Source organism: Toxorhynchites rutilus, chromosome 2 (genome assembly GCF_029784135.1).
Source record: "Toxorhynchites rutilus septentrionalis strain SRP chromosome 2, ASM2978413v1, whole genome shotgun sequence".
NCBI classification, from domain to species: Eukaryota; Metazoa; Arthropoda; class Insecta; order Diptera; family Culicidae; genus Toxorhynchites; species Toxorhynchites rutilus.
Genome location: NC_073745.1, coordinates 177,986,940 through 178,011,613, shown reverse-complemented (window position 1 = coordinate 178,011,613; position 24,674 = coordinate 177,986,940). Strand labels below are relative to the sequence as shown.

The 24,674-nt window shown below is 37.9% G+C and overlaps 1 protein-coding gene across 9 annotated transcripts in view; it reads right to left on the bottom strand.

The window, feature by feature from the left end:
- The window catches only part of LOC129771693 (coiled-coil domain-containing protein AGAP005037), a 164,857-nt gene that overhangs the window by 40,942 nt on the left and 99,241 nt on the right, over window positions 1-24,674 (bottom strand). For all 9 annotated transcript variants that reach the window (XM_055775613.1, XM_055775621.1, XM_055775619.1 and 6 more), the window contains 7 exons: window positions 24,410-24,564; window positions 21,624-21,707; window positions 21,469-21,531; window positions 21,127-21,404; window positions 18,135-18,307; window positions 17,594-17,776; window positions 17,442-17,538 (listed from right to left, as the gene is read on the bottom strand). In XM_055775613.1, the coding sequence (XP_055631588.1) occupies window positions 17,442-17,538; window positions 17,594-17,776; window positions 18,135-18,307; window positions 21,127-21,404; window positions 21,469-21,531; window positions 21,624-21,707; window positions 24,410-24,564 (1,033 nt within the window). The remainder of the gene's footprint in view (window positions 1-17,441; window positions 17,539-17,593; window positions 17,777-18,134; window positions 18,308-21,126; window positions 21,405-21,468; window positions 21,532-21,623; window positions 21,708-24,409; window positions 24,565-24,674) is intronic.

The window sequence follows — 24,674 nt, the reverse complement described above, 5'->3', positions numbered from 1 at the left end:
CATATCCTGGCAAACAAATTATGAAAAAATCAATTTGTGTTTTATTATTATTTTGGATATTGTTATAGAAAGCATTGAACTGTATTTCCTAAACTCTTTTTTGGAAGGTTTAATGGCCCTGAAAAGCGCCTTGTTTAATGGAATGGTTTCAATGTAGAAAACTTAGTACTCGTGGTTTCGAAAAAAAACCATTTCGAACGCCCTCGATGCCGCCTTGTTCTGGATTTGCCATCAAAGCAGTTTGTACAAAGAACAAACTTTTTTCTTATGCTACCTGCTGCCGTTTTGCGAATGCGTTTGCCACTCGCTGCAACTGCCTGTTGTCTTGATGTCCACCGAACCGAATGTGTTCTGTTCTGAATGCGGTTTTTCTTATCGTCGCGAGCAGCTTTACCAGCCAACTCGATCACTTCGGCGGCCGAAACTATATAACGCCGGCTAGGTGGACTGGTGCACTGGTACTAACGCGCTCGGCCTAGCTACCCTTGCGGGGAACTCCAGATCAGCACGGTTCGAGCGGGATTTTGCCTTTCCCTTCACTTTTCCTCCTTTACCATGTCCAGACATGGCTGCTTGGGTTGGTTTGTTGAGGTGTTGTGATGCGAACCGATGTGGTGTACGGTTTGAATGAGAATGATCGTTACGGAAGGAAGGAAGGTCTTGTATTATAGAGACTTTAAACTTTTGCAGTTCATTCGTCTCTAGCCTTGAGAAAGGCCCTTTGAAAACTCTACTCTACTCTACTCCAGCGCTACCACCTCCACCCTCTAGCCTTGAGAAAGGCACTCGATTCCTCGCCGTCCAGCTCGTCCAGCAACGATGTTGTCCAGTTGGTGTCCACACAAAGAATGATCGTTACGGCAGCGGAGCGGGGATTTTTAAGCTGACTGGCTGGCTCGAGAATTACGCATGTGTGAGACTGCGACCAATGTTCATTTTTTTCTTTTTCCTTTCCAATCGTGCTTCATTCTATTTCGCTGCTGCTCTGGTTGCCCGTTTTGGTCGGTACGATTTGAGGAGCACAAAATGGACCAATCAAAAATGGGCACATAGTGCATTTGGACAATGCTTGTTATTTCACAATTATTCAATTATTTATCTCAAGAAAAATGATATGTTATTCGTTATGATAGATGCGTAGATATATTTCCTATCAATTGATGCAAAAATCTTTGCGATCAATTGAGAAATGCTCGAGTTATAAGCGTTCCAAATCTTGCATTTTTTCCTACTTGTTCAGTGCCTAGATTTCCATTTCACCACCTTATATGTTCCGGTTAGACGTAGTCCTACGTCAAAAAATATTGCAAGTTAAGCCGGGTTCAGACGGTGCGAGTAAGCATACGAGTCGGTCTAGTCAGTTACTGCAGTGGAGCTACTCACACCGTGTGAACACATCATGCCAGTTAGTGTCATGTGTAATCCGGCGTGCGAGCTACTTCAAAGTTTTTTGAATTTACTTGCACTCGCATCCCTCAAAACGTCAAAAACAGAATTTAGCGTTCGAATCATGGATGCCAAATATAAAGAAATGTCTCTATTTTTAAGATATTTGAAAATATGCGAAGATATTTAAAGACTTGAGAATTATTGGAAAAACAAATAAAACCCTCATAGTTTCTAAATGAAATCGTTGTTATTTCGTTTTGCACGCTGGCGGGGCACGCTTTCTTTTTGAGATAGTTTTCTTGAGAATCTCTAATATAGAATCATTATCAGGCACAATTTTCATTCAAAATTCACTCATAACTTGCAAAAAAAAGTATTGTTCTAAGAAACAGAATACTTACTCGATTTAAAAAAGTACATTTTCATTCATTATTTTAATTTTTGATGAATATTTATTCCAACTGCAAATCTACTATCATTTTCATTTCACAAATTGGTATACGAAGCTGCTGGCAAGGCGAAATAAATAAAAAAAAAAAAAAAATTTAAAAAAATCTTTCAGACTGCCATTTATAGCATCACATACCTCCGGAATTATCTTAGCTATGGATGCTTTCGAGATTCTAAAAAAATATCAATAACAATCTGAACGATATTCCAGAAAAAAGGCACATCAATGTCATTTCTAATTTCACTCTTGCAGGTACAGCATCCCTCATGAGTGTATCTTGGCGTTGTATTTGTGGAGCAATTAAACCCAATAGTTTTTCCACCTGTTCAGGTGTTATTCTCAACACTGCTTTGTAATCTCGGGGATCCTCATCGCAGAGTTCCTTCAATATTGTATTTGTTGTTCCTTTTCTTTGCATCCAATTCCTGGCCCGAATCCCTTTTTTCTTTCTGTTTTTTCGGATAGTACCTTCAGTTCAAAGAAATTCAGCACAAAGTATGTATTTTTAATCACGATCAGCTTCTGTTTCGCTATAAAATTGTGTAATGATACATTCAACTGAAAACCTAAGAAGAAAACTGCCAATAGAGAAATAGATTTCGGATCAATCATCTGACAAATTCGGACCTGATTGCTGTTTCTGACTATTTGATGGACTTTTGAAAAATCGCCTGGCATCCCTGGTAAACCCGTGCCGTCATATCTAGTTTCTCGCCAACAGCTCACACTGTGTGAACGGACAAGGCGAATAAACCAATTGTCAAGCGAGTTCACCGGGTCAGTAGCTGCTCATTGACAAGTCAGCTACTAGCAACGTATAAATGGGCCTTTACATATATTCACACCATTACATCCACTAGGCTGACAGTGAAAATTGTAATACAAATTGGATGATGACATCAGGTCCAGCTGAAGCGTTCTTTTCTCGAATTGGGATTACTACAGGCAAACCTGTTTTTGTGTGGTTGCTTCTTGTACGATTTCTTATTTGTGTGACTGATTAGGTGCGATTTTACAATTTGTGTGATTCAAGACCCGATGTCATAATAAAATCGCTCAAAAAGAGTCGCACAAACGAGCAATCACACAAAAAAAGAGCGCACAAAAACAGGTTTGCCTGTACCAATGTTTCGACTAAATTCCAGACGTATGACCAGTGTTGCCACATTTTCATCTGTACCAGAGAGGTTAAAAATCTTTCTCATCTGTACTTTTTCTTCCAAAAATCTGTACCGTCAAAAATATTCGTTGTAGAGAAAAATCTGTTTTGTTAGCATGAAAAACTACTCATATATTTACTACAAATATTACATTTACGCTTACAAGTCATTCGTCTGTTTGATGATGTTTTATACATAGTTTTTCTGAATCTAGACTGAATACTATCATTTATTAAAATTTTCGAGCTGCCGCCACGATGTTCAATCAAATCTTTTGATCTCAAAATAGCGTTCATCGTATCGTTGCTGAACCGATTCCGAGGCTTATCTTTGTTCTGATTATATTCAGGAAAAAAATCGCTTGACAGTTGCCGAGGAGTGAGGCATAGTGAGAACGTTACAAACAAGGCATCGAAGCGCTGAAAATGTGAGCAAACCGTCAATTCTTTTTAGGCATCCAATGTTTATCCACCAATCCTGCACATGCTCGTCATCTAAAACTGTGATTTCCTTACGATGTAATTTTATGTTTAGGGTACGGAATTCATTCTCCAGATCTTGTATATTCCCATCGGAGAAGCCTGGAAACGCCTCTAACAAAACGTTAATGCTTGTCAATTTGGAAAAGTTTATGGGATTGAACATTGTTGCAGCCTTGAGCGTTGGATCATCAAAATCGAATCTTTTTCAAATCTGTACGTGTGGTAAAACTGTGTATAACACGGTCGGATTTCATGGGATTATTGTCAGCGAAATTCTGTATGAATATAAGCAAGATCAATCTTTTTCTAAAGATCGGCCAATCCAAATTCCGTTACATAAAAAAATCAAATCATGGAAGCTAAAATCTGTTTCAAATAGCCCCTGTTGACGGTATACAAAAAAAACAAAATATTAATAAAACATAAAAATATTAACGAACTAGCTTGGATTGAACGAAGCGGGCAGATGTTGTAATCTGGTTGGAATGAAATATTTCAATATCTTTTTGGAAATATTTTATGAAATCTAGCGACATCTATACATTTCGTAACAGCCAATCATATTCATTTTGATATATTTGCTTTCACTTGTTTCAATTTCTATTTGTTTTCAAATTTTTCATTCATTCAACTGCTACCAGAACCATATAGTGTACCATTTTGTCTCAATTCCAAACATTTCATTTTTAAATGTAAATTTACTGAACTTTAATATTTTCGATAATTGAATAATAAATACGTGAATAAATAAAGTGACTGTAAAAACCAGTGATAAAATGTTTGCGTTAGCAAATTCGAAATTTGAATCAAGTTTCGAAGCACATTATCCAATTTTTTGGGAGTGTTACATTTTTCCAAAAAAGAATAGCTAATTCGCTTTGATTTGATATATTGGTCATCTGAATCGGCCTAATAGCTCAAAAGTTATGATTTTTTTTATATTGCATTTTGGGTGTTCAGAATTTCAGACAAAAGTAATCAAACATATTTTTAGTTTTTTCACCATGAATATAAATTTGTAAATTAATTTTCTGGTAGCCAAATGAAAGAAAAGGCTCTATTGTATCCAAAAACCACATTAATTTCGCGAAAAAGTACCATTTTGAGTAATGAGACACTGTTTAATTGCCATAAAAGATTAAGTGTTCGGAATTTGAGACAAAACTATGCATTGTAGAAAAGAGATATGGAATGAGGAAATATTTATATTCGGAGCTGTTGCAGCTGTTGAATTTCGTAATTCACGGTTTACGCAACATGATGTATTCAAAACTACAATTTTTGAAACAATGTACGTTTTTACAACACACTAGCTTTTTGAAAGCATTTTCAGTAACTCGATTCTCGTTTTCCACTAATACACACTATTAATATTTGAATTAATATCAGACACAATCCTCGTTCAAAGATACTATAATCACTTGCAAATAAAATCTTGAAAGCGGAAAAGATAATTTTCATTTATGTTTTTTGTTTTTAAAGTGTGTTATTTTTCTTGAAAAATCATTACTATTTTCTCACACCAACGAAATACGAAGTTCAAGTTAAACTAATAATGTAAATCGTAGTGATGTCACTGCGGGACATATGGAAATTCAATTTTCCGAATTTTACCATTTTCTTTCAAAATTTTCCAATTTTTCTAACTGTATCAGTTTTCTACTAGCATATGAATGATCGTGTAAGCACTTTGTGTTTGACACTTCCTGCCACAAGGTGCCGCAACTACAATAAATACGTATGATACATACTATTTTTAGCCATAGATGTCACTCATTTCATCGATACTTTATTCGGTTAGCAAAGTAACAATGTAACGTTTTTCCTCCTATTATATGTTACCATGTGTTACATGTTACATATATTAATTTAAATGGTATTCATCTGTACGAAGATATTGACGTAGGACTAGGTCTAACCGGAAGATATAGCGGGTGAAATGGAAATCTAGGCACTGAACAAGTAGGAAAAAATGCAAGATTTGGAACGCTTATAACTCGAGCATTTCTCAATAGATCGCAAAGGTTTTTGCATCAATTGATAGGAAATATATCTACAAATCTATCATCACGAATAACATTTAATTTTTCTTGAGATAAATAATTGAATAATTGTGAAATATCAAGCATTGTCAAAATGCACTATGTGCCCATTTTTGATTGGTCCATTTTGTGCTCCTCAAATCGAACCGACCAAAACGGGCAACCAGAGCAGCAGCGAAATAGAATGAAGCACGATTGGAAAGGAAAAAGAAAAAAATGAACGAAACATTGGTCGCAGTCTCACACATGCGTAATTCGAAATGGTTTTTTTTAAAACCAAGATTTCTAAGTTTTCTAAATTGAAACCATTCCATAAAACAAGGCGCTTTTCAGGGCCATTAAACCTTCCAAAAAAGAGTTTAGGAAATACAGTTCAATGCTTTCTAAAACAATATCCAAAATAATAATAAAACACAAATTGATTTTTTCATAATTTGTTCGTCAAGATATGATGAGTATGTGAATTTGGCAGTTGTTCTGAGCTTATTGATTTTCACCAATTCTTAAATTGCTTCTAGATTGAAAGTACAGTAATTTACACTTATCTCGACATTTAGCTAATTGGACGGACCTGTAATGCGACATATTTAGTTGGACATTTTTGTAAACATAGAGTTCGGGGTCCAAACTATGACCCCACATGGAAAGTCGACACTGTACCACTGCCATCGCAAATGTTCAATTGCAGGTTAAAATTACCTCCAATCTGATACTGAGTGGTGGTAATGCGACGTGCCATTGAATGTAATTTACTGTAAAATATGTCACAAGCTGGATGGGAAGAAATTTTCCAACTGTGAAAGCTGTGGCGAGTGGCAAATGCAATCGCTAAACAGAAAGGTTTAGCCGAACAAGATGGGGATATCGAGTGATAACAAAACAATAAACTCTTTAGATTGAAGATAATTTTGTGATCCTGAAAAGGACCCTTCTTAGCCTGCAAGTGAATCCAACGAGCGAACAAATCGTAATGAATGTATTTTTTTGCCATCGCTACCTTTTAACGCTCATTCGTTCGTCTCGTTGGACTCGCCCATCTGGCTGAGTCTGCCGACTTGTCTATATCCTGTGAGTGTGTACCGCTAGAGTATAAAACACGCGGACCCCAAAAAAATATCTTATTTTCTTTCAAACCGTAAACCCGTGTGGTTGTACGGCATCGGCATCGTGGACGTAACAAAGGAGGACAAGTTAAGGGAAAGGCAAAGTCTCACTCGAACCGTGCAAGTCTCCAGTTCCCTGTTGGTCGCATTCACTGATTGCTCGGCAAGGGTAACTAGGCCGAACGGATTGGTGCCGGAGCACCAGTATACCTAACAGCGATTATAGAGTTTCGGCCGTCGGAGTGCTCGAGTTGGCTGGCAAAGCTGCTCACGACAATCAGAAAACCCGCATCAAGAACAGAGCAGCTTCGGTTCGGCGCTCATCAAGGCAACAATTAGTTTCAGTGAGTGGCAAAGTGTTTCTCCGGCACGTCGCATCAAATGTAATTTACTGAACAACATGTCACAAGCTGGATGGGAAGAAATTTTCCAACTGTGAAAGCTGTGGCGAGTGGCAAACGTAATAGCTAAACAGGAAGGTTTAACCGAACAAGATGGGAATATCGAGTGATAACAAAAACACAACACCAAAGGTTCTTTTCAGAACCATCAACATATTCATAAAGAGTAAACAGTAAACTAATCCATTTTTCAGGTAGATAGGTAGGTATTCACGTAGGAGAATAAAATGAAACAATATATTTAAAATATATATTTAACAAAAGCTGTCCCCTTTGTATAGTCCTACGTCACTCCGGTTATGACCCCGACATTACCCACCCGTCTTTTTTTATTTTATGAATTTTCAAAATGTTCATCCATTCAACTGTTTCCATAACACCATATTTTGTTTCATTGAGTATGCATTGTGGAAAAAAGAAGTGTAATGAGAGAATATTTACATTCGCAGCTGTTGTAAGAAGTTAATAATCCAAAGTTTACGCAACATGCCGTAGTTTTATAGTAAGAACTACAATTATTTGATAGAATACAGTGTTTTCGTAATGAATGAATGAAATGAAAAAACTTTTCCGTATCAAATATTTATTCTATGTAAAAAGGTAAAACTTTGTTTTTGTATATGGAGGAAAAATAATGATCGTAGATTAAGTCTGATAACGCTCTCATATTATAATTATGAGCTTTATTGAGGTTCAAGACTACGTTTTTCAAGTAAAAATTTTCATTTAAATTTTAACGATCAGGTAATTTGAAAGAGAGTTATTTGTTTCACTTCGAGGTAGCTGTCGACACTGTGTCAACGTTATCGTGAATTGACATGTTGACTCATTGTTAAACGATGTATGACTCTGGCGTTGAGAAAACTAAACATTCTGTCTTGTAAAGTCATCTATTGGTAATTTTATACAATCTTATTGGAATTCCGATGGGAGTATGTCACTCGATATAACGTACATTTTACCTCGATATAACGTACACATTTCCAAAGTGTAAAGGAAAAATTTTTTCAATATTTTTTTTCTGATAGAACAATGAATTATCTGTATTGTGATGCTAAAACAAGTTTTGTACCTTCAATCAATCCCGAAATACAGCTGGTTTTGTGATTCCGGATTCTAAATGAATCAAGCTTTAATCAACAGTACGAAGGGAAACATCATGAGAAAGGCTGGCTTCGTCTTCTGATTGACATTATTCATTAACTGTACTAAAACAGCAACACAATAATGTATTATAGACTACGTTTGTGAGTACTTTATTATGCTTCGATATAACGTACAATTCGATACAACGTACAATTTTGAAAGTAAAATGAACGTTATATCGAAGTTTACCTGTATTTATCATTTACACAATTACATTTTGGAGAGAAATATTACTGGGCACGTACATAAATTACTTACCGCTAGAAGGAGAGTCGAGATCACGTTACTTACTATTTGTAAAGTATACGACTTTGCTACGTAAGAGAGTTGGGGAGGGGGTAGAGTATGGTTGGGGGCCTGCTAGGCGTTTCAAAATCCCTAATTTTTGGCCCCGTAATTTGTGTACGTTGTCTTATTGATAACGGGCTAGCGTGGTTACGTCAAAAATGATTGAAAGAACCAATTTGATCATCTTCGATGTAGAGTGAAATGTGCTAATATTTAATACAGTGTATTATTCTATGAATTAATTCAGTGTATTATTCTATAACCAGTGTATTATTCTATATTGTAAAAAATTCATAACTCTATTAGTTAGAGTATATATTAAAAGCCGAAGAGCTAATTTTAATTTATAACTCTTATTTATAAAAGTTGTCCATTCCACCTGAATTACCATTAGATTACCATTTTCGCTTCACACCAGTGAAAACGAAATTCCATGCCGTCAACACGAAAAGCAGTATGAAAAATCTCTGACATTTTACCGGTAGATGGCACTTTTTTTATTTATTTTAGGCTCATTAGCATTCTAGCTGTAACAGAGCCAATTTTTAATCGTGTACATGTCACATGGTTATCATATCTATAATTTGTACATTACACAGTTGCCATTCGCCAGTATTCCTTCTATACCATTACATATGGTACATTTACACAGTAGCCATTTAGGCGTAAGAGTTTTCTATCTGTTCTCCCATTATCCAGTTAGACCGGACAGCGGAGACAGTTGATTGATCATTGTTGAGTTGTTTATAGAACAACAGCCCGATGTGTCTTGCAGAGCAGAGCAGTTGTATGGATGAATCGATCTTATTTCGACCGTGGATCGATCTCCATCGCTAATGATTGTTGCGTGGACGTAGCTATTCTGTAACAACACAAAGATGGTCAATGAGGGTCCTGAGTTTTGAACTCACGATCGATCGCTTACTAAGCGAACGCGCAACCAATGTGGCTACGGAGACCCCCTGGTAGATGGCACTAATTGCTAAATTTCTATTCAAGTCAGAGGGTACGTGACATTAGTGTGACGAAATATATGAAAAAGTATGGTTGAAATACAAGGTCCTTAGAACGGGAGAGAGAGTGGTAGGTCCTTTTGTTCTGACTTATCATTCCACTGATGTTCAGGTACTGCTACAAATACTTCATTCTATATAAATAAAACATTATTTGTCCAAACAATGAGTGTCTGTACGTCAAGATTTAAATCGAGTACGGAACAACAGATTTAAATTATCTCTATACGGTTTGGTGCATTCACTTTCACGTGCGTCATTTATGAAACAATGTTATGAAAATCAATCGAGAAGTTTGAAAAACATCGAGAATTTTTTTTTGACGTAGGACTACGTCTAACCGGAAGATATGGGGGGTGAAATGGAAATCTAAGCACTGAACAAGTAGGAAAAAATGCAAGATTTGGAACGCTTATAACTCGAGCATTTCTCAATAGATCGCAAAGGTTTTTGCATCAATTGATAGGAAATATATCTACGCATCTATCATAACGAATAACATTTAATTTTTCTTGAGATAAATAATTGAATAATTGTGAAATATCAAGCATTGTCCAAATGCACTATGTGCCCATTTTTGATTGGTCCATTTTGTGCTCCTCAAATCGTACCGACCAAAACGGGCAACCAGAGCAGCAGCGAAATAGAATGAAGCACGATTGGAAAGGAAAAAGAAAAAAATGAACGAAACATTGGTCGCAGTCTCACACATGCGTAATTCTCGAGCCAGCCAGTCAGCTTAAAAATCCCCGCTCCGCTGCCGTAACGATCATTCTTTGTGTGGACACCGAATGGACAACATCGTTGCTGGACGAGCTGGACGGCGAGGGATCGAGTGCCTTTCTCAAGGCAAGAGGGCGGAGGTGGTAGCGCTGGAGTAGAGTAATAGAGTAGAGTAGAGTTTTCAAAGGGCCTTTCTCAAGGCTAGAGACGAATGAACTGCAAAAGTTTAAAGTCTCTATAATACAAGACCTTCCTTCCTTCCGTAACGATAATTCTTTGTGTGGACACCGACTGGACAACATCGTTGCTGGACGAGCTGGACGGCGAAGGATCGAGTGCCTTTCTCAAGGCAATGGGGGCGGAGGTGTAATGCAGGAGTTAGAGTAGAGTTTTCAAAGGGCCTTTCTCAAGGCTAGAGACGAATGAACTAAAAAGTTTAAAGTCTCTATAATACAAAACCATCACCACCACCGTAACGATCATTCTCATTCAAACCGTACACCACATCGGTTCGCATCACAACACATCAACAAACCAATCCAAGCAGCCATGTCTAAACATGGTAAAGGAGGAAAAGTGAAGGGAAAGGCAAAATCCGGCTCGAACCGTGTTGATCTGGAGTTCCCCGCAAGGGTAGCTAGGCCGAGCGCGTTAGTACCAGTGCACCAGTCCACCTGGCCGGCGTTTTATAGTTTCGGCCGCCGAAGTGATCGAGTTAGCTGGCAAAGCTGCTCGCGACGATAAGAAAACCCGCATTCGGAACAGAACACATTCGGTTCGGTGGACATCAAGACAACAGGCAGTTGCAGCGAGTGGCGAGAGGCAAACGCAATCGCAAAACGACATCAGGTAGCAGAAGAAAAAAGTTTGTTCTTTATACAAACTGCTTTGGTGGCAAATCCAGAACAAGGCGGCATCGAGGGCGTTCGAAATGGTTTTTTTTTTTTCAAAACCACGAGTACTAAGTTTTCTAAATTGGAACCATTCCATAAAACAAGGCGCTTTTTAGGGCCATTAAACCTTCCAAAAAGAGTTTAGGAAATACAGTTCAATGCTTTTTAAAACATTATCCAAAATAATAATAAAACACAAATTGATTTTTTCATAATTTGTTTGCCAGGATCTGATGAGTATGTGAATTTGGCAGTTGTTCTGAGCTTATTGATAGTTGGGGACTTTCCTGATTATTCAATTTTCACCAATTCTTAAATTGTTTCCAGATTGAAAGTACAGTAATTTACAATTAGTTCGACCTTTAGCTAATTGGACGGACATGTAATGCGACTTATTTGGTTGGACATTTTTGTAAACATAGAGATCCAAATTATGACCCCACATTGAAAGTCGACACTGTACCACTGTCATCGCAAATGTTCAATTACAGGTTAAAATTGCCTCCAATCCGACACTGAGTGGTGGTAATGCGACGTGCCATTGAATGTAATTTACTGTAAAATATGTCACAAGCTAAATGGGAAGAAATTTTCCAACTGTGAAAGCTGTGGCGAGTGGCAAATGCAATCGCTAAACAGAAAGGTTTAGCCGAACAAGATGGGGATATCGAGTGATAACAAAACAATAAACTCTTTAGATTGAAGATAATTTTGTGATCCTGAAAAGGACCCTTTTTAGCCTGCATGTGAATCCAACGAGCGAATAAATCGTAATGAATGTATTTTTTTGCCATCGCTCCCTTTTAACGCTCATTCGTTCGTCTCGTTGGACTCGCCCCTCTGGCTGAGTCTGCCGATTTTGTCTCTATCCTGTGAGCGTGTACCGCTAGAGTATAAAACACGCGGACCCCAAAAAAATATCTTATTTTCTTTCAAACCGTAAACCCGTGTGGTTGTACGGCATCGGCATCGTGGACGTAACAAAGGAGGACAAGTTAAGGGAAAGGCAAAGTCTCACTCGAACCGTGCAGGTTTCCAATTCTCTGTTGGTCGCATTCACTGATTGCTCCGCAAGGGTAACTAGTCCGAACGGATTGGTGCAGGAGCACCAGTATACCTAACAGCGATTATAGAGTTTCGGCCGTCGGAGTGCTCGAGTTGGCTTGCAAAGCTGCTCACGACAATCAGAAAACCCGCATCAAGAACAGAGCAGCTTCGGTTCGGCGCTCATCAAGGCAACAATTAGTTTCAGTGAGTGGCAAAGTGTTTCTCCGGCACGTCGCATTAAATGTAATTTACTGAACAACATGTCACAAGCTGGATGGGAAGAAATTTTCCAACTGTGACAGCTGTGGCGAGTGGCAAACGCAATAGCGAAACAGGAAGGTTTAACCGAACAAGATGGGAATATCGAGTGATAACAAAAACACAACACCAAAGCTTCTTTTCAGAACCATCAACATGTTCATAAATAGTAAACAGTAAACTAATCCATTTTTCAGGTAGATAGGTAGGTATTCACGTAGGAGAAGAAAATAAAACAATATATTTAAAATATATATTTAACAAAAGCTGTCCCCTTTGTATAGTCCTACGTCACTCCGGTTATGTCCCCGACATTACCCACCCGTCTTTTTTATCCCATTTATTTATTTAAGGCTCATTAGCATTTTAGCTGTAACAGAGCCGAATTTTAATCGTGTACATGTCACATGGTTATCATATATCTTAGCACATTACACAGTTGCCATTTTTCGGCGCTAGAGTCCCTTCTATACCATCGCATATGGTACATATTTACACAGTAGCCATTTAGGCGTAAGAGTTTTTCCTTCTGTTCATCCATTATCCAGTTAGACCGGACAGCGGAGACAGTTGATTGATCATTGTTGAGTTGTTTATACAACAACAGCCCGATGTGTCTTGCAGAGCAGAGCAGTTGTATGGATGAATCGATCTTATTTCGACCGTGGATCGATCTCCATCGCTGATGATTGTTGCGTGGACGTTGTTATTCTGTAACAACACAAAGATGGTCAATGAGGGTCCTGAGTTTTGAACTCACGATCGATCGCTTACTAAGCGAACGCGCAACCAATGTGGCTACGGAGACCCCCTTTTATCGAGAATTGAAAAGCTATTTATTTAGCGAATTTTGTACATCTTTATAAATAAGAATGATTTGGTGTCCCTACGTCACGATTTAACTCGTGAATGGAACAACGGATATGAATATGGGTGAAACGTGAGTGATCGAAATTATTTGTATTAAAATATCAATTATGAGTAGGACGAAGATCGCCTGGGTCTGAATATATAAGTTTTGCTTAAAAAATGCTAGATGTTTGCAACGGTATCGGGGATAGCAGGGATACTCAAACTTTTTTAAGCAAGAGACCCCTTTTCCAGAGTGAAGTGATACCATCGACCCCCTATAGCCAAAGTTCTATAAAAAAATTATCTTTATCTTATTCATTCAAAATATTTACCAATTCAAAAACATTGCGGGTGGTTAAGCGAGTAAACTCGACATTATTTACTCATCAGTAAACAGACATAAAATTCAATTAATATCAAGTGTAATTAATAATTATAAATACAAATTACAACAATAACACTTTCTACTAAAATATTAGTCATTCTTATAACAAGTTGGTTCACGTAACACAACTTATACAGTATCTTAAAGGTAATATAATAACACAAATAGGAACCAAAATCAGTTTTCGTTTATGTAGACCCCTGGGAGCTAATATCGACCCCAAGGGGTCGATATCGACCGCATTGAGAATCCCTGCTCCAGGGAATAACTATCGAGTACCAAACGCAATTTTTTCTTAAATTCGTTCCCTGGACTATTGAGCAGTGGTGGAATTGGTGTAATCAGTGCTCAGTACATTTACTCGAGAAGGTCGTATAGAGAGGTGATTGATTATATATCCGATCAGACTGCTGTGGTACGTTCACATTTACAAGTGCCTCCTTAACCTTAACATGATGGAAGCAGACAAAGTTAATTAATGAACACAAAATACTGAAGAAATCGGTAAAGATATTTGCTGATTTAGTTTCAGTTCACGCAAAGGAACCGCTCTTCTTTTCAAGAAGCATTGAACAACTGCAAACATTTCTTGTACACTTTACTGTCAGAAAAGCACATGATTTTCTCTCATGGCAGCTCGAAATCTTCTCGTAACAGTTTTATGGGCCTACCGCAAGGCTCCTGCCTAAGCCCCCTTTGTACAGTTTTTACGTCAATGATATGAATATTACGTCTAACTAGAGACTGCACGCAGAGACAATTGTACAGTTGTACAAAACAACGATATTATCAGTGTTAGAATATGGCAGTTTTTGCTTCCGATCAGCTGCCAGGATTCATATTCTCAAGCTGGAGAGAATACAATATCGTTGCTTGCCTATACCCATGGGGTGTTTGCATTCGACGTATACGATGGGCCTCGAAGTTTTGGCAGGAGAACCCTGCTTACTCTTCGGTTTATTCATAAACGGGTCCACTGGCTTCGGCATCTTCAATGAAAATTCCAGTGCCTCTTTCAAACTCAAAGATCCTTGTTCCGTGTATGTCGCTGAACTGGGTGCGATATACTATGCACCAGGGATCATTGAAACATTGCCCATTGACCATTATTTTATTTTTTCAGACAGTCTCAGCTCAATAGAGGCAATCCGCTCAATGAAAGTTGATAAACGCTCATCTTATTTCCTAACAAGAATAAGACATTAACTGTTTTGGTCGAAAAATTATTCAAGATTACCTTAGCATGGGTTCCCTCTCATTGCTCGATTCCGGGGAATGAGAAAGCGGACTCGCTGGCTAAGGTGGGCGCTTCAGAAGGCACACTTTTTGAAAGGCAAATTGCTTATGATGAATTTTTTCACATTCCTCGTCAGCACACACTCTTATGTCCACTTATGTCCACTTATGTCCAATCACTACAACCTAAACGCGCATCTTTATCGCATTGAGCTCGCAGCAAACAATCTTTGTGATTGTGGCGATGGCTACCACGACATCGAACATGTTGTCTCGTCGTGTATCCGGTTCCATGCTGCCCGCTCTCAGCTCACCAGAGCATTGAGGGCACTAGGCAGACAATCGGTTATCCCCGTCTGGGATATCTTTGGTAGCCGCGATCCTGATCTTCTGCTTCATCTATACCTGTTCCTCAGAAACGCCGAAGTCAACGTTTAATGATGTTTCCTCCATTGTATCCGTGTATCATATCCCTCCTATCCGATCGATAAACTTTTACTTAGTCGCGGCAATACATACACATACTCTTTACAGATACACAGGTCGAAGGTTTTGCAGGCCACTGAAAATTCAACAAGAGCCAAAGGTTGTACCGCTCATGACAACTCTACTCGAGCTGAAGATTACACCGCCCAGTGACTATTCTACCCTGGATTCCTCGAGCCAAGAGATATGCACCACGATTGATATGAGGTACATACTAGCGGGGCGTCGCTGATTAATGATCAGTTGCACCCCAATAAGAAGTATCCCATGTCGACCACACATACATAGTACTGGAGACTGCAACATCCCAATTATGAGAATCTTTGTAATACTAACCTCGAGCCAACCGCGAGTAATCGGTTACATATTACTAACATAGTCGTAGGACAAAAATTGTCAAAATATTGAACTTCCGGCCCCGTCAGGCTAACATCATATGTGCCTTAATAAAATATATATTTTGGAAAAAAAAACTGCAAACATTAGTTTGATCTATTGTGATGTACTACAGTTTACTTTATATGCATTGTCAGTTCGTTCCATCACTCAGGGAATAAGTGTCTTTGCATCTCCCCCGAAGAAGGCACGACTTCCTTTATGAAGTACCTTACCTTTTTGAGTGTAGTAGATCATATCTTGTTGTGCGTAAGAACAACCTCTCCAAGAATCAGAAGTATATATTCCCAAGATTCAGCCTCAATGCGTCCCGGTCAGCAGTTGGTCAAGATACGAACGTGTTGTTCATTTGGTCATCATTGGTGCTTCATATCGAATCTGATATCATCCTACGTCGATTGCCCTGAACTTCTGCAAATAGCCTGCGGTCTCACAACTATCTCCAGATACCGTTAGCTCATACGAACTACGGCTACAATGAACCGATGTCGAACATGTGTCGTGAGTTCAACCGATGCAGCTACGTGTTCGATTTTGGTTTGTCGCGCGCAACACTATAAAGGCGTTTTAACTCCGCGCTTACGAATTATGGTGTTAGTTTTTAAGTGTATTAGTGTAGTTTAGTCATTAGGGTTATAGATGAGGGGCTTTGAAGGAAAGCGGAGTAAGTGATTTGATCGACTCTCTTCATCAACTTTTTGTTTAGTTAATAACTGCAAAAACGTTCAATTTGAGTTTGCTATAGAAGTATAGATAGATGAGGTTCTGACATATCTTCCACATTGCCAAATACAGCTGGGAGTGTGTATACAGCTATGTTATGACCAGCAGAGAGAGTCTATGTAGAGAAATCGAATCGATGTCACTTGTACCCCTTGCATTTTAAGCCCCTCAATTATAATTATGTTTGAATGAAACATTCGGAGAGATTCTCGAAAATACTTTTATTTAGTAGCTGGAGCGATTGAGACGTCAAACAGACGGCACTTTTTGCAGATATTGGAACAAATGTCGAACGGTTTACGATTTCATCGGAGCGAGCTTGAATTGATTAGAACTCCAGAGTTCAGGTTAATTTCCGCCTGGAGTTAGACCATGATTTCTTATTTCAGATTCTCGACAGTTTCGATGTGTTTTCTCCGTTTCGATTTGATTGTCTTTCTTTCTCGCGAATGTTGTATGAAAAACAAAATTAGTAAAATGAATTGATTTTAATTAGAACTGGTAACAAGTTATGATACCGTATCGTCTCAAAAATGCTTGAGCTGAGAATACTAGCTCGGATATATAACAAAATGGAAAACTGTACTAGGGAGTTCAAAATATGGTTTTGTAGTATTCACCCACTGAGATGCAGATTAAATTATTAGTTATTTATTATTACAAAACTTTATGAACATCAGGATAAAATTGAATCCATTGGTATGCAATTTGTGATTTCGTTGTTATGTGGAATTCAGCATGTTTATGTGGGAATGCTTAGTACAAAATTATTTGTTATTTTAGAAGCTATTTATTTTAAAAACAAACAACAATAAAAATTATAAACAAAACAGATGCAATAACTCTAAGATGCTACTAAATGAAGTTAAGTGCGTCTCTTTTTTTCTTTTTACCACTGGTATTTTTATATCGTAAATTTACGTGAAGCGACAACACGTAAATGAAAAAAAAACTTGTATAAACCAACCTTGCTAGTGTTGGGGGTGCCTTCTGTGGTCCTTAGCGGTTCCTCCAGTAATGTTGACTCAGGTATTGGTAATCGTTGTTCTTGCACGCTTGCTAACCTAAAACAAAAAGTTGTACCAACAGACGTATACAATTTCAGACCATTTAATTCACCTTTTCAAGGTAACCAATGTTCCAGTCAATTTTTTGCATCGCCTCAGTGCAGATTCCAGTCTTTCTGGTTCTTCCTTCAAAAATGTTTCCTCTCTGCATAATCGTTCCATATCTAATGATAAAAAGTTTCGTAAATCCTGCTGCAAGCTTGGGAAGCGTATTTTCAACTCTGCGACAGTTTTGCTGCAATAGAAGTATGGAGAAAGGTTGAATACAGAACAACAGTGTGTCTAACAGAGCAATTTTAAATAGAAATTTATACGCAAACAGGCGATTTATTTCATACGAATTCGTTTTATTTACACGAAAACTACCGTCGTAAGAGATCAGACATATAGGCCGAAGTTTGCTATGAATTTTGATTAAGTTGATTTTCTGTATATCAATTACAGTCATGACGGAGATAGACCGGTAGTTCTAGTGTTGAAACCGTATTGTTTGAATTAATTGATTGTAACAATTGATTATGAATCCAGTTATGCAGTAGGGTATAATATTAGGTTTATCAAAGTTTAGAAACACATATATTAATGCAACGTACCTTGCTCGACTTAAAACTAGAGCCATATCTTCGACAGCAGTCATATTCACCCGTGTGCGGCGATTGATTACCTCTCCCCTTAGTCCTTCAACTGAAGATTCCAAATCACTTAAGTCCTTTTCGAGACGCATTACTTCTTGTTTATAAATTTCTTCTTCTCTTGCCATGTTCGTCTGTGGTTGAAATTGATAAAATTATGAACGAACATACAAATATTACTATATTGCTACAAATTAATAGGGCTTCATCAAATTGTGTAATTCTAAGCTTTCTAGCTCATTCAGAAATGGGACATTGGTTGAATATGCATTTTTGGTTGAACTTTGCATATTTTCCCATCGATTGCAGCAGATAAATTATTTCAGATTAGATTTATTAGTATATATTTGAATGTTACGATTGGTAGCACTTCAGATCTATTTTGACGTCGATATTTACTGTATTTTTTTCTAGTGGAAAATTGGAAAAGTGGAAAAACCCGATCTAGTACTTCGATTCGTAGAGACAATAAAGCACAAATCGTGGGAGGCGCTAATCGCATTTATGCCAATGGCACTAAAGGCTGATTTAGACGGTGCCAGTCAGCGCGCTACTAGTAGAATCCAATCACTAGAGTCTAGTTACTAGAGCCATGTAAACACCCGGCTCCAGTTACTTGCGCAAGTATCGCACAAGTAATTGGCCACGCCAGTGAATAGAAAGTTTTCTATATAGTGGCGCCAATAGATAAATGACAATTGCTTCCAAACAGGGTTATAATCATAACATATCATAATATGTAACATGTTTCAGTGTTGCCACATATTTATTTGTACTGGAAGGGGAAAAATCTTTTTCGGCTATGGTGTTTTGTTCAAAAATATGTTTCATCGGCATAAACAATATTACACAGCCATTAATCGTTGGTGTGATGATGCGTTGACGACATTGAGCATTGTTTTATGAGATGGGAAGTGTCGAAAATAATGATGGATTTTTAGGCGGAATAAACGTAATGAATAAAAAGAAAAATTATTACTAAAAATAATTTCTCCGTATCAAACTAGTGTTCTATGAAAATGAGAAACTTTTTTTGCCTGAAGTGTCTGAAGATAATTATTAAAAGGTGTTATTTAGCTTGCTCTGTAATTTGTATGTTTGTAACATGTTTGTTTGTAGCGCTTCACAACATTAAAAGAAATTTAACCCCTTCCTGTTGACCGATTGATCTGAAATTTGGAACACACCTTTATCTCTGCAGTCATTATAAAACTGTGTATTTTATTATTTACAAAATCCAAAATGGCGGCCACTACAAAATGGCAGATTACATATTTTCTCAAAACCGTATCAATATGGGTTTTTCTAAAACCCCATCAACATGGGTATCAAATGAAAGGTACTGTTTGTATGTATGTTTATATGTCTGTAGGGTTGTCCCACATTAATAAAAGTTTGACCTCGTTCCTTTTCACTAATTGAACCGAAATTTGAAACACACTTTCATCTCTGCTGTCATTATAATACTGCGTGTTCCATTACCTTGAAAAATGCATCTTGGCCGCCGCTATAATTGATTTCACATTATTTAAAAAATGTTAATTGGGATATATGTCTCAAATGAATGGACTTGACTTGTAGAACAAACTACATTATGAAAAACATAAATTCAGAAGGGTCGTCGGCACAAAATGGACGACTATGTATTTTTTTTTGCAATTTCATCATTATCGGTATCAAATGAAATTATTTGACTAATACACAGTTCAAGTTGAATGAATCGGTTTAAAAAAGTTATTGACTATTTTGTTACAGTGGCCATCTTGGATTTGAATTTTCCATAAATATCTGTGATCTAATGGTCAAGCCCCTTCATTTGATACTCATTTTGATAGGGTTTGTTTTAAGTAAATATGTAATCCACCATTTTGGATTTGCGTTTTTCAAAAAATAACTGTGTTCTACTAGTCAATCCCTTTCATTTGATACCCACATTGATAGAGTTTTGAGAAAATATGTAATCCATCATTTTGTGGTGGCGGCCATTTTGGATTTGCATTTCTCATGAATAACTTTGTTCTACTAGTCAATCCCTTTCATTTGATACCCATATTGATGGAGATTGGGAAAAACCCATATTGATAGGGTTTTGAGAAAATATATAATCCGTCATTGTGTGGTGGGGCCCATTTTTGATTTGCATTTCTCATGTATAACTGTATTCTACTAGTTAAGTTTTTTATTTAATACCCATATCGATGGGGTTTAAAGAAAATATGTAATCCGCCATTTTGGATTTGCATTTCTCCTCTGACCTCTGACCTGAAAAAGCCCAATGTCACAAAAGTCTACCAGAAATATTGTGACATATCATTGACATTGACATATCATAACATGGAAAATTACCGTTCCTAGGCGTTCATGCAAGTTATGAATCACAGAATTCCACAAAATCATACTATATTTGTTCAAAATTTGAAAATTTCTTCATTGTGCCGTGATTTTAAATCCGGACACTTTTTTATTCATGTTTTGAATTCCGGACACCCTTATGCAACTCCTTCAATTAGAAATCGTTTACTTTGATCCGCCGTCCGGATCAAAAATCATCTTTTGAATATGCTTCTTATTCCGGACATGGGTTAGTGAAACACAAATATTTGTTCTGATTTTTGTCATTTTTTTGTCAACAGTTAGGTACAATGCTTGACACTACTCTAAATTGGTACAACAGTAACTTCACATGAATTCAACATTCAAGCATCCGGATTCAAAAGCAATACTGTAAATGCCAAACGGAAAAAAGCGCAATTTCTATCATGAATTTAGTTTTTCGTCCTACAATTTATTCTAAGGTCAATGTAATGGGAGCGAAGTCCCCATCTAACGAATGAAGAATCGTGGCGGTCCAAACCACACCTCAATGTCGTTTCGATAGAAATGGGCCCGAAATTTCATATTAGATAAAATCGTTGCACTCTATTATATTTTCATAATAATAATATACTCTTACCCTTTCGTGTTCAGTCTGTCCCCAAAGAGTTCCGCTGCTAGCTAATAATGTCGCTCGAATCCTCATAAATGTACCTTTAATATCTTCCCTTATGGTAACTACTTGTGTTTGCGTCAGTCTCCTCATTGCACGTACTTCGATCCTGAGATCTTTGGCTTTCTTTTGTAAACCTCGTAAGTTATTGTAAACCTCTGGTGCTAGTGACAAGTCCGCGTTATACTGGTTACTTGCCAGCACTAGTGGCTTAGGCGGCGGTGCTGGCTTTAAACGATCCCGCTCTATGTGGTGAAATAGGTAAACATCACTTTCCTGTTTGTTCAGAATTCAAAATATAAATAATACCTTGCGATGAAGTCCTTGGTAAAGTAGATGATTTTATTGCAGGTTTGGATGGTTTCGAGTCTCCTGTATTTACATTGTTTACAAGAAAAGATTTATTAGTTACTTGCAGAGAAAAACAACAAATTCAACTAGCAAACACAACTTTTGTACATTACCGAGATGATTAGGTGTATAAGACTTAGGAGTCCCTTGAATGTCATCACTGAACGAAACAGATTTTTCGAATGATACAGATTTATCTGTGGATTAGAGGAAAAAAGATTACACTGCGACACATGCTTTTTACAAGTATGCGTATAAAAAGGTACGTCCTAGGAAATTACAACAAAGTTAAAATGATGTTTCAGATTCGTTGCCTTGTCGATACTCTTTACAACCTACACGTGGCGAGTTCCTTTCTATTCTCCCTTCGGGATACGAGATTGCTCGCCCGTAGTAGCTGTAGAAGTAGTAGTGTGAAGGTATACATTCTGTCAAGTATGTACCGGGAATTTGTGTGAAAGTCACGGGCTCCGAAACGGTACACCCAGATGCTGACGAAGCATCATTGTCTCATCATGGATGAGGCAGATCTACCTCAAGGAGTGTCTACAGAAGTGTCTGTTTCCTCTGTTGAAGCAACACGATGGCCCTACGATCTTCTGGCCGGATCTAGCTTCGTGCCACTATTCAAAGGAAGTCCTGGATTGGTACGAACCCAACGAAGTCACATTCGTACCCAAGGATATGAGGACATGAACCCTATCCAACGCATTGGAACAAAGGTCCATCGGAAAATGCTGGGCTGTTATAAAGAAGTCATTACGAAAGCATCCCAAGAAGGTTTAATCTGAGGAAGACATGAAGAAAAAATGAATTTCCGTACAGAAGAAGCTGCATCCTGATATTGTACAGAACCTTATGAGTCGAGTTAAGCGTAAGTGCGAACATACGGTTATGGTATTGAAGTTGAATGAAATAAATATGCCAATAGCTTACTAATGGGTTAGATTTTATGGTCTAAATGTTTGAAAAGGATCGCTCAACTAGGTAAATTTCTTCAGCGTTTTTTCCGCGATGCAATTTAATATGGGACACCCTTTATGTAAGAGATAAACCCATAGCTTTAGATGCTTAAGGTAGCTTAGTGTCAGAAAAAGTACACATAGGGGCAGAACCGACATCGAGAGAATCGAGTGCCGTGAACTGTTCCGCGCTGCACGAGCCGCACTCCAACGTGAAATCAAGCTCATCATAGTGGATTGTCTAAAAGAACTGTGCAGAGACGGCGACGCGAGTCCTTGGAGGAATGCACATCGTGTCGCGATGGAAATACTGGATTGCTGGTGTCCGCTGAGGAACTAATGACGGCTGCAAAGAGACTGAAGAAAAATAAAACACCGAGCCCGGATGAAATTCACAACGTTCAAGCGATTCAAGCTATAGAAGAGATGTACTCAGACATATTTATGACACTGACACTGCAAAGAAGCCTGAATGAAGAAGTTTTCCCAGACAAAGGGAAGAGACAAAAACCTGGTATTACTCCAGAAGAATCTTCATCGTAAAGGCCAATATGTATGCTGGAAAAATAATCGCCAACAGACTGTCAAAATCACAGAAAGTAAACAAGGACTTTCGAAGAGATAGTTCAAATTTCGGAGAGAAAGATCGACTCTCGACTATCTCAGTGATTTACACGGCCGAAGAAGCCACCATACAGAAAATACGAGGAAAACGATATTTCGCGTCTATAGCGATATACGTTAAAAACGCATTCAACTGCGCCAACTGAAAAACTATAGCCGAAGCATTGCACAGAATGTGTACCCTGTCTGTCTGGGTAAAATCCTGGAGGGTTATTTACAAAACAGAATACTATTGTACGACAGTATTTGGGCAGATAAAGGCTAAAATCCCAGGAGGCGTTTGGCAAGTCTCCATCCTTAAGAATACTTTGTTTATTTTGAATTATGGATGTAGAACAGAATGTTGACACCACTAAAGCTCCTCAGGGCAGTCGAAATCACTGGCTTTGCTAACGACACTCTACTATCTGTGACTGGGGAAACATGCGAGGAAGTTGAAATTCTAGGTACTAAGGCGTTTGGAATCGTTGATAATTGGACGCACCAAGAAAAATTGCAGATATTCCACCATGTTTTACATTTATGTTTTGCGAAAATGGTCGAATAAGCAAAGGGTGCAAGCGAAGATACAATTTGGTGGATAGGTGATATTTTCCAAACGAGAGTTGAAGTCCATAGATTAACTCAAATTCAAACGTCACGTGAGTTATGCTCAATCCATCGTAGATCTCGCATGCCATACAGTGCAAGCCCAAACAGAAGTAGCAGACTCCGGTACGGATGTCTAGCCTGGGCAACAAAGAACGTGCAAGCTTACAGCTATGAGAGTTCTTGTTGCTGAACGTACATTTCTGGTGTTCTAACAACTCGCAGAATAATACAGGTAGTTGTAAATGAACACTCCGACTGATTCCCTATATCGCCAGTTGATTGGATAGAAAACAAGACAAGGTAAGCTTCCATCTGACGCAGTTTTTATCGGGTCATGGTTGCTGTAGACAATATCTCGATTCGGACTTGCAAGGTCGCCACTTGGCCCCTGATGTGCCTACGTAGAAGACATACTGGCTTTTGTGGATGTTGTTCCAATGAATTGAACTAACTAAAATAACTTGAACGATTCAAAATAAATATTTTGAAGACTACACTACAGAGTCAATGGATTCTGAAGCCAAACACAATCAGAATTGGCAACAATGTCAAATGCAAATTTCTTAATTATTGTCAAACAAAAAACAAAATATATACATGTTGTAAAACCAAAATATACCGGATGTCAGTTGTATTCCAATAATTTCAAAACAAGGTGCATTTTTAAGACGCATACTGTAGTATTGAATACAGATTATACAGATACAGGTAATTAAACTAACCAGATCGATACTGAGCGGGTATACTGAGAACATTCTGAGCGCTGTTATTTAAAGGTGTTTGAGGTTTTTGTGTTAGAGCCTTTTGCACTAGACCTGTGAGGTTTGCTAGTTGCCTCTCCATGTGTTCCACTCGGATGCGATGTATATCCTCCGGCCTGCAATGAAATTATATTTTCAGCAAACATTCATTATGTGCGATTTCATAAAAATTATCGTATCATTTATGATAGAACATAACTAAAAAGCAAAATTCGAAACAAGGCTG